The following is a 13,060-nucleotide window of genomic DNA, read 5'->3' as shown; positions in this document are numbered from 1 at the left end:
TATCTAGTCAAACAGTAAAAAGTTATTTGATTGGTAATACTGTTAAATCATAATTTTAGTGCGCACAGACTGAAAATGCCACTGATAAAAAATTCCCTAAGCCCAACAAAGGACAAACTTTCATTAAATTTCGCCAGAATGACAAACCACTCTACCAGTAGACAAAGCCATTGAACACGAAGATGACACAGAAGAGTAATACCGTCTATCAGTAGTGTTTAGATTATGATTTACTGGTCTCTCAGACATGCCATTTTAAATGTCGCATAAAAATTTCAATGTGGCACATTCATTTTAGAAATGTCACATTGACACTAGCTGGTAACGTCCCATTGTCACATTTAGCAATTTGCTTACCCCAACAGGGATAGACATTAACTTTTCATCTCACTTGCCCTTCGGGCAAGTAAACTCAAAGTTTTACTTGTCCGAATGAGAAACTTAGTTGTCCGAAATATTTTAGACTCTAATAAGCCCGTCAACCAGTAATTCTAATTATCTTAATTATCTCTCTCTGTCAATTGGTGATACAGTACGATCTACTAGAATGGGCCTTCGCTATAATCTGACTGTTCGTTAAAGAAAACAACTCTATATGAAGTTGAGTTTTACTTTCTAATATTTTATATTCATCAAGCTTAACACAATTATTATAATAATCACATTTTCTACTAAAAATATCACTGGCCCATCGGGCAAGTGTGTATTGAGTTTCACTTGTCCGAACTGGGTTTTCACTTGCCTTGGCCAATCGGACAACCGTTAATGTCGATCCCTGCCCAATCACTGCATGTAGGTAAAAATTTAAAATTAATACAAATAATTTGAAAGGTTAGAAAGTAATCATTTTTTGTCTAATATTTTTGTGGCATTCAAGAAATTTCTTGTGAATCAAGAAATTTGGTACACACCATATTGCGCCATTCCTGCGTTTGGCCACAAAATGCAAGTAAAGGAAAAAGTAGGTAAAAATAGCTACCTGGAGTAGGTTTATTACCTAGGTAGCTATAAGCCCAACGATAAAAATTGTTGAGTTTCTGCTAACGTTCCAGAAAAAAATAGGGTAGGTAGGTAGGAAATAAATTTTATTTTTTTTAAAATTTTATTTTTTCAAAGTATGCAAAAACATTGTAAACTCTAACAAGTGTAGTATAGGAAGGAGGAGAAAATCTTTGGCTGGACCGGGAATCGAACACCTGCATTACTAGGCAGGTGCTCTAACCACTGAGTTATCCAGGCCGATATCCAGTCCGTATAGCCCTAATTACTACATTCCTCCCTCCTTAAGATCAATTATAATTTTATAATTGTCTTTCAATATCAACCCAGGTTCTTTTCACCCCTGACAGGCCAACCTGCACCACCTGGGGTGGTCAACGGCACCAAATGTAGTATGGGAAGGAGAAAATCTTTGGCTGGACCCCTGCATTTCTAGTCAGGTGCTCTAACCACTGAGCTATCCAGGCCAATATCCACGGTCCGGATAGCCCTGATTACTGCACAAGTTAAATGTTCTATTGAATTTTATACTTTCAAAATAAAATTTTGCTTAAATTGCATTGCAAGTAAACTTTCAATCATAACATTTCACCCGTTATTGGCTGAGGATTATTTCCAGATGTTTTATAAGAAACTATATTTTTCAATGAAACATATCTAGCATAAAACACAAAAGTTAACTCCTCTATGCCACTATGCTCTACAGGTACCAGATATATTGTTTCTACATTTAGATTGGTTGTCATAGGAATACTTCTATTGGATATGTTTGACAGGAAAATAATGTGATGGTTTTGAAAAAATAAATTAAATCATCACCAAAATATCAACATCATTAACATATTTTAAGTTTATTAATACATTTCTGAATGTATTTTCACAATCTAAATGGAACAAGGGTAGGAAGACAGTTTGGGCAGATCCCACTTATCCTAATGGGATCCAACTCTCTTCCAGCTAAAACTTTTTACCAGACATAAATTTTTATTTTAAACACAATCTGCACATCTTTTTTTCTTCTCAGCTCTCACCAGCCATCAGGCCAAAAAAAATAATATGTTTGTTTCAGGTCGCCTCCGATTTTAAAAAAGGGTCGGTAGGTAGGTTTTTTATTTTATTTTTTTAAAATATTTTTTTTTCTAAATAAATATGTGCCTTCAATGAAAATTTGATAGTTAAAGTTGTTATACAATGTGTTTAATAGATAAAATTGAAAAAAATGCCCAGTATGTGATCATTTACAATAAATGTCTCAGTATATTAAAATTGTCAGACATCATAAATGGAGCAGAAACCATACAAATTTTTAAAGGTGGTACAGATTATGCTAAATAGTTGTGCACACTTTCCTACATGTATTTATTCATAAACATTTTCATTTCAATGTGTCGGCTACTTCTACCCAAAACACAATATTCAACCATGGGTATACATGTACTACTAAACACAGTACGCTAGAGTATGTTAGTTTCATAATTGAATGCAATTTAATCGTTTAATTGTATGTATACCACTTAAATAAACATGATTATAAAATAATATTGCAAAATTTATCAAAAGTATTTGTTTTTTAGCGATATTTTGACCAGAAAACATCATTCAATTTATTGAAGATTTATGGCATCATGATCCCGATTATTACTATTTTGTTTGGAGCAATGTGACTGACATATTAGGCCTACATTAGTAATTAATTTTACGTATGATTGATAGTTATTCGGAATTCATGATCTTTGATTTTCTTGTCCCCCCTCTTTTAGGGGGTTTTAATGCCTTTTTAAACCTCCCTTTTCAATTCATCATTTTATTTTATATTTTGTTTCTTTGTCCACTGGCCAATTATTGATTCAAATCAATTGAATAATTGCTGGCCTTTAAAAAAACCCACATCCAGTATTGATTTAAAACAACAGCGACAATCATCAAAGAATTCATCTTCATAGATGTAATCATATCATTTTTATGTAAATGTAAATACCACTGAATGATTTATTTTCATGGAATTCACTGTTCAGTTGACTAAAAAAGACTTAATACTTTAAAAATAAGATAAAGGCATAATCATGGAAAATTAAATGTAATGCGCCGGTACTTTATGTAAATATGTAGTTAGATTTGATCGGGATCAAACAGTAAACTGTAATTCAAAATAATTCCTAAAATAATGAAAACAAACATAATATAATCCAGATATATATTTATTAGGTTAAACTAAAGTAAGAACACCTACGAACAGCAGTTAGATTGCATTAACTCATGAAATTTTACCAGCGTACTCTAAAGTACTCTGTTTAGTAGGACCGATTCAACCACATACACAATACATTTGACAAAAAGCATTGCATTGTATATACTTCATACAATGTTTATTAGGCTAAAGACTACCCTTGCACTTGGTTTGAATGATTTTGTACACGTATATTCTTGTGGAAGTCCTATCCTTCCACCGAATCATTCTTTATAATTACTTACGTGCGTTGACATACTACAAGTAATATATAAACATTGTATGAAGGATAGTTTAGGTGTTAAGTTAATTTCGTTTCTGAATGACTCGTGGCTTTGAATATTTTATACAAGTTATCAGTGCACGGGTGCTTTGGGTTGAAAAGAGTGATTTTTCTTCATATGTCGCAGGAACTGCGACTGGATCAAGTGTGAGATAAAAAATAAAAACGTTCAACTACAAACGGGGTCTCGTTTGGTGCTAGCCCTCACTTCACGTCCGCACGAACACTGCCCACCTTTCGGTTCTGTGGGTGATGTGCCTTGAATAGGTCGCTTAATATCGATTTGTGCAAGACAGTTGTCATAATATTTATGGGGTTCTGATGCTGGCATTTATGTAACCTTATTGCCGACACCGAAGCAGCTTCTAAAAGATGTGCCGCCATTGTTGTCGTCGGTATTGTTAACTCGTACCAAAATGATTTCGGGTAATAGTTCGTACATCGATAAATTGAAAAAAAAAATTAGGGTCGGTGGATATATTTAGGGTCGGTCGGGCGACCGGAAACAAACATATTTTTTATTTTGGCCTCAACAACTCGGATGCGCTCACTGCTTTATTTGCGGCCTTTTTCATAGTGTTTTCAGTTAGAACTGCAGCAGAAACCAATGATGTGCATACACATTTGACAGACTGGACATTCATGTATGTCACTCTGCATCATGACCTCCATATAAAACTAGGGTCCCCGTGTATACACAGTAATGCCCGCTGAAACGATAGTATAAGACAGTGCATGGCTATAAATAGCCACCGTCTAATAACAACATAGGAGTTGGCAATTTTAACAAAAGAAAGTCTTCTATGAAAACATGACACTTGGCAGAGTCTCTCGACCATCTGTTAACTTCAATTGTTAAATCACCGTTGCGTGAGCACGCATGGAGGTACTAGCCACTGGTCAACCATCATCCATGCTGTTAGTTAGAAACATTATCAATGTTGTTTAAACGCTTGACACAATACCATGCAATTTTGTATATCATTAAAGTGTTTGAATGACTTCATCTCAATGTCTAACTAAAACGAAAACCAAGAACCGGGAATATATTTTTTCCGGGAAAATGACGATTTTTTTTTTAAAATATTGAAAAAAAATTCTAGGGTCGGGGCTATAATTTAGGGTCGGTCAGGTTAGCGGAAACACAACACATTTTATCAGTGGCCTAAGTGGCTACGTAGGTTGAAATAGTCTTTGGACTGGACGTCCTGCAAAAATGGCCAACTAATTAACTAGACTTTTAGAAATCGTCCGTAAGTCCGTATTATGGTTAATTATCGCAATATGTCGGCGAACCAACTATTAGAATTAATTACTATAAGCATAAGGAAGACAAAATGCAAATAATTTTGCATACTTTGAAAGCATGAGAATGTGTCCTTTAAAATGTATTATGTGTGATAATGATATATAAAGCCTAAACAAAATGGGCCAAAGCATCTCGGAGAAAAAAAATAATATTGCCGAAATGTCTTGAGCCAAATGTGATAATTTTGGGCCTAAACGTCTGGACCGAAGTGTCTTTGGCCGGTTTGGGCCGAATCCTAGACTAAACTGGTTCCCCGCTGATTGGTGCTACACACAAACAATTGTTAAGCGGTACTTTGGTTAGTATAAATGAGCCGGTTTCATTGGTCAGTTGATTTTTATGTCTCACTAGCGAGATTCCGAATGGTAGAGTCGTTGCAATCATAACTACTCGGCTATTTCCGTAACCGCAAATGAACCTCGTATGTGGTTCGACGCCATCACAGTATGTTGCCATGTGCACACAACTGCAACTATGATGTCACAGTCGTACGTTACAATATGAAACACGAGCTTTCAAATGCATCTAAGATATCATACATATCTAAGGTATTCTAATACTATCAATTTCCGCTTATATGTTTATGTATTAGAGTGAATAACAGTCTGCGAAATTAGTAGTAGTCCGAACTCCCGCGGCCAGTGATTTTCCTGTCGGATTTGTAAAATCCTTTTGGCAACAAGTCCGACTGGCTTGTAAAAAAAAATTACCTGTCGGAGTTTTAATTTGACAATCAGAAGTAAATAAATATTACGCGCATGCTCAAGTCATAGAATTAGAATAACTCGCCCCAAACAAAGTCATTCATCCCATTAATTACACATCTTCACTCAGTCTGTTCCGGATTTGTCATGAAAATTATTCAGATTTCGCATGCGTATAATTTACTTTCATTTTCAACGACTTTCATTATTCTTTTTTTTTTTTCGGTGAAATTGAGTTCGGGCATGTGGATTTCTTGAAAATGGTTGCCCAAATGGCTTGTGGTTTGCAATTCTTAATATCATTGACTGGTGAATAAGACGTTAATGATACCAAAACTGATTATGTGGTGAAAATATAAATAACACATTATACAGGGATTCGCTTCTGGCCTTCTAACTTCATCCACAGGCGTGCTTCCGGCAAAGAAATGCATCGATTTGATGCAATTCTTCCGCCGATCCACGTCCGAATCTTCTTACCGGTTACGGAAAAAGACAAGCGCGTGATCCAATTGGAGTCGTTGTAGTCTAGTTATGACGTCAAAGTCTACTGCGCTACGTTACGAAGTTTCGCGCTTCATAGGCCTACTTCACAGTATATTCGTAATGTAGTGTAGTCGACTGTGACATTAAGTTAGCGTCGTTGTTGTTTTGAAAGGAACTCTCGTTATACGTGTGAGACAACGATACAGCCCAAATCCTGGCTGTCAAAAATTGGCGCTTACCTGGGGTGAATTCGATTAAGCAACCTGAGTTACTTGGGTAACTAGAGTTGTAAATAAAATGTCGAATTATCGACAGTAGTGTTGAACTCATGTTACTCGAGTATACTCCCCATTTTACCTGGAGTAACAAGTGTTCCAATATGGCGGCGTGTTAGGAAGAAACGTAGTGTGAAGATTAGTTTTGTCTATATTTCGTACCAGAAATGTAACGCATCGATAAAAACACGATATGAAACATAATTCTGACACTTAAAATTGAACTGGATACTAAAAGGAAACTTTAAATCACATTTGCGAATGCACAGACTGTCTGTCGAAATGCTGAATTTACCAGATAATAATAAATTTTTTTTTATTTTTTTTTCGTAATTGACGTTTTACAAAATGCAATTCTAAATGAGTAAATGATAATTAGAAGATATAAAACAATTGTCTATGTTAATACAACAATGATTTTGTTATATTACATTTCCCCATCAGAGTTCGCTTTTCTTGCGTTCCTACCCTCCATGTTGTAAACAAACACCGCACAACACAAGATGTTTTATTTTCATATATGGAGTTCATTAACTGAGCATGCGTAAATTCAACTCTAGTGTCACAAGAGTTGCTTTAATCGAATTCACCCCTGTTGTACACGAGAGAAGCGAGGTCAACAGTGATTCCGAAGGTCCGTCGGACATTGGCAAATGTCCGGTAATTTTTGTTTTGGTCCGATTAATATCAGTTGTTGGCCGGAACAAGTGTCCGATATTTTTTTTTCCCAATGAAATACATTACATGATTAGATAAATGTTCAATTTTTAGCGGCATGTCCCAAAATTTATTCTGTTCTTTAGTTATTGAAAACAGAAAACGTGTTTACGTTTAACTCAAATATTTATCAAACTTGCAATCATCTTCAATTCCCCCGAGAGGGTGATAATACAATTGAGCAATATCCCGTGAAACTAGGCGTCTTTGAAGCGTTTGAATTAAGTAATAAATAACAGGTAAATAAAGCGTTTAAACTATACTCTGATCAAGAAAATACTTGAACAACATGGGCATGTTTGATTGAACAATTTGCATTAGAGTTACGCGAATTGCTCGAGTCTATAAAAAAACGTGTATTTCATAACACTGGTGTTGAACACGGGTTGGAAAAGTTTACTCCACTGATGAATCTGAAGTGAAATGCTTGGGCCAATAAAGTACGACGCCGATGCCATTCTGGGCCAGAAAGTTAAAATTTACATGAAAGCTTCCTGACATTTTGTTAAAATCATGGCCCCTGGGGGTAGGGTAGGGCGACAATAGGGGATGAAAGGTTTACATGGGAATATATAGGGAACATCTTTAAAAATCTTCTTCTCAAGAACCACTGGGCCAGAAAGTTTAAATTTACATGAAATTTTAAGCTTCCTGATATAGTGTAAATTCAAGTTTGTCAAAACCATGGCCCCCAAGGGTAGGATGGGGCCACAATAGGAGATTAATTTACATGGTCTGGTAAAATGTGATTTGGTCCAGTAATACATCTCAACCATTACTGGACCAAATGTCCAGTAAGTACCAGAAGACCTTGGGAAACACTGGGTCAACCACAGGGGCTCGTCACGAAATATTTGTCTTATTAAATTTTGTCTTATTAAAATTTGACATCGTCTGTTCTATATTTACGTGTAAATATAGAATAGAGAGGGTCAATTCGTGACGAGCCCCTGTGAATCAATCAACCCATTAAAGTTACCTTTACACAATCTTGGTAAACTTCAAACAACGGAGCACATTCGTCTTTTGTGTACCCTTTGAGGAATTTTTCCGAGAACCATTTGTTGAAACATGCATCATACTTTTCTTTGAGTTCTTGGCATTCAGCGCTGATACTGTTCATCTTGTCTGTTTTGATGTCAACGGTAAATGTAGTAAGGCCGAAAGCCCCGGATAGCGATTTTTTTTTCGAGATTTCTCTCTTAATGCTGCATGTAATAACACACAATTTGCAGAGGTTATTGTTTGTAATCTAGGTACATAAAAGATATAAACTTTTTCTGAGAATTCTTCTACAAACGTACCAAACCTGAGTTTTCACCTGCCAAAAAGCGGTAAATCTAGTACGTTTTATAAATGGGGTGGGTGTAAATGTGGTGGGCGGTAAATCTAGTACTGCCGACTCCCGACTCTCGACTCCCGATGGTCCCGGATTGCGATGTTTTATAGATAATATTAAAACCGGTGAACAGAATTACTTCATACTTCTCGGGAACAATCTTTATGTCCAAATTGATTCACACAATTAAAAAAAAAACTAAAAATAATAAGTATAAATTCTTAAACTTGAAATGTCACCTACTCAAAAGCGGTAAATCTAGTACTGTGTTGTAAATACAAAAACCGAAAACGGACACTTTTCATTCAATACATAGATTTTATAAAGATACTTTAACTTTTTCATAGTTTTAATGATTCCAAAATATACATGTCGGCCTATATAGTATACTGCCGACTCCCGACTCCCGATAGTCCTTGTTTGTGATCGATGATTTATAGATAATATCAAAACCGACGAACAGAACAACTTCATTCTTTTCGGGAACAATCCTTACGTCCAAATTGATCCACACAATAAAAAAAAATAATATATATAAATTCTTCAACTTGAAATGTCGCCTACTCAAAAGTGGTCATTTATAACCAATTTTCCACTTCGGATGAAAGTGAAAACCTTTACATAGCAAATTAGTTTAATTACCATATAATACCCAGCAAACACGTGACGTCAAATAGACGTCGGATTTTGGTTGAATTTAGGTCGCGACGTCAGATGACTAAATTCCAACGTCGGATGGACGTCAAATTGCTACGTCTAATCAATGTCGGCTATTGACGTCGTTATGACGTTGATAATTGGTTGTGGTCAGTCTGATGTGGGAAAACGACGATATCCCGACGTCAGTTCTTCAACGTTGTGGAAATTATGAAACTGCATGTGATATAGTAATTAATTGATTTTGTCTGGTCGTCTAAAATAGGCAAAAGCCTATTCAACTTAGAGTTGTAATATTTATTTTAAACCATAACTTTCCGGATATTTTATTTCACATAGATTACGACTACGATAAGAATTTTGGTTCAATCTTTATACTCAACAGAGAACGCCAGACAATAGTCGGCCTATTTCAATTGCTTATTTTCAGTCGGTCGTTTACTGTGAAAGAAAAGTTAAAAGTAATCGCATTTGCCCAAACTCATGTAAATTGTGCAGAATGCATGCAGAAAACCATGCTACAGTGAGAAAAATTACGACATCTACCGTTTACCGGTAACCATATCTTATGTCAGTTTTAAAACATACAAAAAAAATAATAAAAGTGTATTTTTAACTCAACAATATGTTGAACAAATGAATTCATTTCATTTGCTTGTGAGTGTGCATGCTCTGCTCTGGGAATTCTAATTAAGGATGTGTTTACCGAGAGTTAACGAGGAATGGCACAGCGGAATGTTATGGCCAAGACTCATACAGCCGATCCTAGTTATGCAATTTTTTCGGGATTTGATATGCTGTGTAGGTCAAAGTTTTGGAAAACCCTAGCCATTCTTGTAACACAAAGTCTGAGAGCTGGTGAACAGTCGGGTAATGTGAGTATAGTTTTGTAGTTAATATTAATATCTTATAAATGCCAGCATCGACATGTAAATGATTCATTCTGTATATTTGGCAATTGTAAGACCTGTGTATAATTTGATTTGTAAACAAAAGAAATTCAAATTCTAAGAACATTAATTTTGAAATACTATAACATCAAATGTACATCATTTACTAATACACAAAGTATGCAACATTAGCATGATATGCATGGTTATATCGATTGATAACTCTGCATTTTTGAGTAGAACGAAATCATCCTTAGTAAGTTTAAATAATATACAAGTTTGGTATATCAAATAAAAAATAACAATAAACTATAACGTATATGTACATCACTCTTGTCCTCGTTTGTAATATATATATATATATATATATCGCTTAAATTATTCACTCTATAGCTTATTGAATTGTAGCTTATGAAGTGAACACCTTACCGATGCACGTACACTATTAATAGTAATATTTATGCATTTTAATTATGACACTATGGATATTTTATTCACATGTATGTGCACATCGATTTTATATGTACAGTTGTACCTGTGTAACTTCAAAGCCCCTGTAACGATCTACTTTCCCATTCACTCACTATTTATGTGGGAAAGAGTGTTTCATGGACTGTATATTTTAATTACATTTTCAGGATAATGACAAATGATGTAATGTCCCTTATGAATATAAAGGGCAGTAAAGGGAAGATGGCATTTGGCACGACATCAGTGTTTCAGGCAGTGATAGGTATGTTTATCTATGTCAGGTTCATTAAATTTAATGTCATTAAAAATTTTATGTTCCTGCAACTAAAGTAAGGGATATGAATTTGTTTTTCACTTGTTTTTCAAGCCGCATTGCCTTTAAATTTTGAACGAAAAAAGTCTAGGTGTGAATTAAAATTTCCGGGGGGGGGGGGGGTGTTAATGGGGGCAAATCAATAAAAAAAAAAAAAAAAAAAGACATTTCGAAATTCCAAGCGGGTGTTCTATTATTTAAGACAAAATCCATTAACAATTTTTTTTTTAAAGATATATATTTGTATCTAAAATCATATATTTTTGGTATATTTTCTAAAATCGGGTTTGAATTTTCTTTCTTCTCCAGCAAAACAATATCTAATAAGAAATTTGAAGGACCAATTTTACATGTATACAAAAAGAAATCAATTTATCTTGATTTTCTAATGATTAAAATTTACACATATTAAAGCTCAGAATTTGTTACATAACTGTTAATTAAATAATCAAAACATTGTTAAAAATTATATATCAACAAAACCACATACATTTTGAATATTTTCTGTTATTATAAAAAAAAAATATATTCTTAAGGAAAGTCCGTGCTTTTACGTATCCGGTTTTAAATTTTAAACACCGACTAGAAAGTTCCAGTTATAACTTCTTTGTCCGATGTTTGTAGTTTACGAAAACTGTACGAGTCAAATTTAGCATTCAAATGTGAATCTTAGATATATTTACCATGAATTATTATAGTATCAAGTCCGCACTAGTTCCAATGGTACAAAGCAATGTAATATCTACATTGATCTCTAAAAGGCTCATAGCTTGCAATCTAAGCCTGAACAAGTTAAAAATCATACATAGGCGTGACCCTCACAGTGGAATTCAAACTGTTTTTAGTGAGTTTGTGTTTGGTTCAAAGAAACCCAGAATTATAAATCCTCAGAAAATCATCAGCAAAGCTGTTGAATATTTGAACTCTTCTTCACAAGTACTTTCAAGAAACAAAATTATTTGTACATGAGCTGTAGTTGCTAGAATCTACACATGTTACACTATATTTATTTTTTCTATAAGTTTGAGATAACATGTAGGTATTTTTATGTATGATATGATTGATAGCCAAACAAAAAAAGAATAACACACACACCAAAAAAATTGTGAGAAAAAGGAAGGGGTGGGGGAGCCCCCCCCCCCCCCCCCCTTCTTGTTTCTAATTGTCTGGTAGGACACAATTTTCAGTATGTTTTATATATATATATATATATATATATATATATATTTATATTGTCATATTCTGTTAATCTTTATTTTAAGACTGTATTTGCTGTTACAATTTACTATTTTCAAAGTGTGCAAAGAATAATTGTAAAACTTTAAAAATGGGGGTTTACGTACTTAAGAGACCATTTTGCGAAATATCTCTGGTCAACTATGGTAAAATATGTTTTTTTTGTTAACCTTAGATATAATGCTACATATTTTTAAAGAAAAACTGGCATGTAAACAATTTAGATTTTGAGAATTTTTCAAAATTGCGATATTCTGTGATTTTTTTCTGAAGGATGTGAGCAGATTAAACAGCAATTGTGTATGTTTTCAATTGAATATCTTTAAAAATTCTCTCAGTAAATGAATAGCTATTGGTTTTTATATATTATAGCTTAATATGATGTGCTTTGGTGCATATTTTTAATAAAACATGAGATCATGCATTCTTGTGTTAAAATTTGGCTTTTGCATTTGGGGGTATATGTGCTCTGTAGCACATAGTATAAAAATAAACCCGCAAAGGTATGTCTAATATGGGTGTTTTAGTTAGTTTATGAGTTGTTAAAGTTATTTAAATGAAAAAAAAAATTGATTGACAGAAATTTCTAATAGTATTTACCTACCTTTACGTTTGACTAAAAAACCATAACAAATCGGGCAATATGTAAAATGGAATATTTCTTCAAGACAATTAGTAATAAATGTGTAATTAAAATTCATCAAATCAAATTTAATTTGTAATGAGGGCTCTGAGGTAGAACTACGTCCACGTCGTAGAATCGGGGAATTTAAAACACATAATTTATGTGGCTAAGAGTTCTGTCAAAATTTAGAAATACAAAGAATGCCTAATAATGGTAAATTTTAGTAATTTTTAAAAGTAATTTGTTTCCATTTTAATGGTATTTTTCTTTGGATCACATTGTGTTATGAGCTATGTTTGTTAACCGTACCTGTATCGGTGTCCGTTTTCGGTTTTTGTATTTATAACACAGTACTAGATTCAAACTCAAACTTCCACCAAAGTTCGTTTGCTCACAAACCAAACTCTTCCACTTAGGCATTATGGGATAGCGATTTCTTAGGCCGCGTATACTGTGACGTCACTGTAGAATGACGAAAAAACATAACGTCAAACGTAAACAACTTTCAAAACAAGAACGTAAACATCAA

The 13,060-nt window shown here is 34.1% G+C and overlaps 1 protein-coding gene across 1 annotated transcript in view; it reads right to left on the bottom strand.

Annotated features, from left to right (window-relative positions):
• The window catches only part of LOC125664682 (TP53-regulated inhibitor of apoptosis 1-like), a 36,412-nt gene extending 28,017 nt beyond the window's left edge, over positions 1–8,395 (bottom strand). The window contains exon 1 of the mRNA XM_048897542.2: positions 7,980–8,395. Coding sequence (XP_048753499.1) covers positions 7,980–8,123 — 144 coding nt within the window. The 5' untranslated portion in view covers positions 8,124–8,395. The remainder of the gene's footprint in view (positions 1–7,979) is intronic.
• Positions 8,396–13,060: the final 4,665 nt, after the last annotated feature.

Source organism: Ostrea edulis, chromosome 1, assembly GCF_947568905.1.
Source record: "Ostrea edulis chromosome 1, xbOstEdul1.1, whole genome shotgun sequence".
NCBI lineage: Eukaryota > Metazoa > Mollusca > Bivalvia > Ostreida > Ostreidae > Ostrea > Ostrea edulis.
This window is presented reverse-complemented; position numbering and strand designations above follow the sequence as displayed.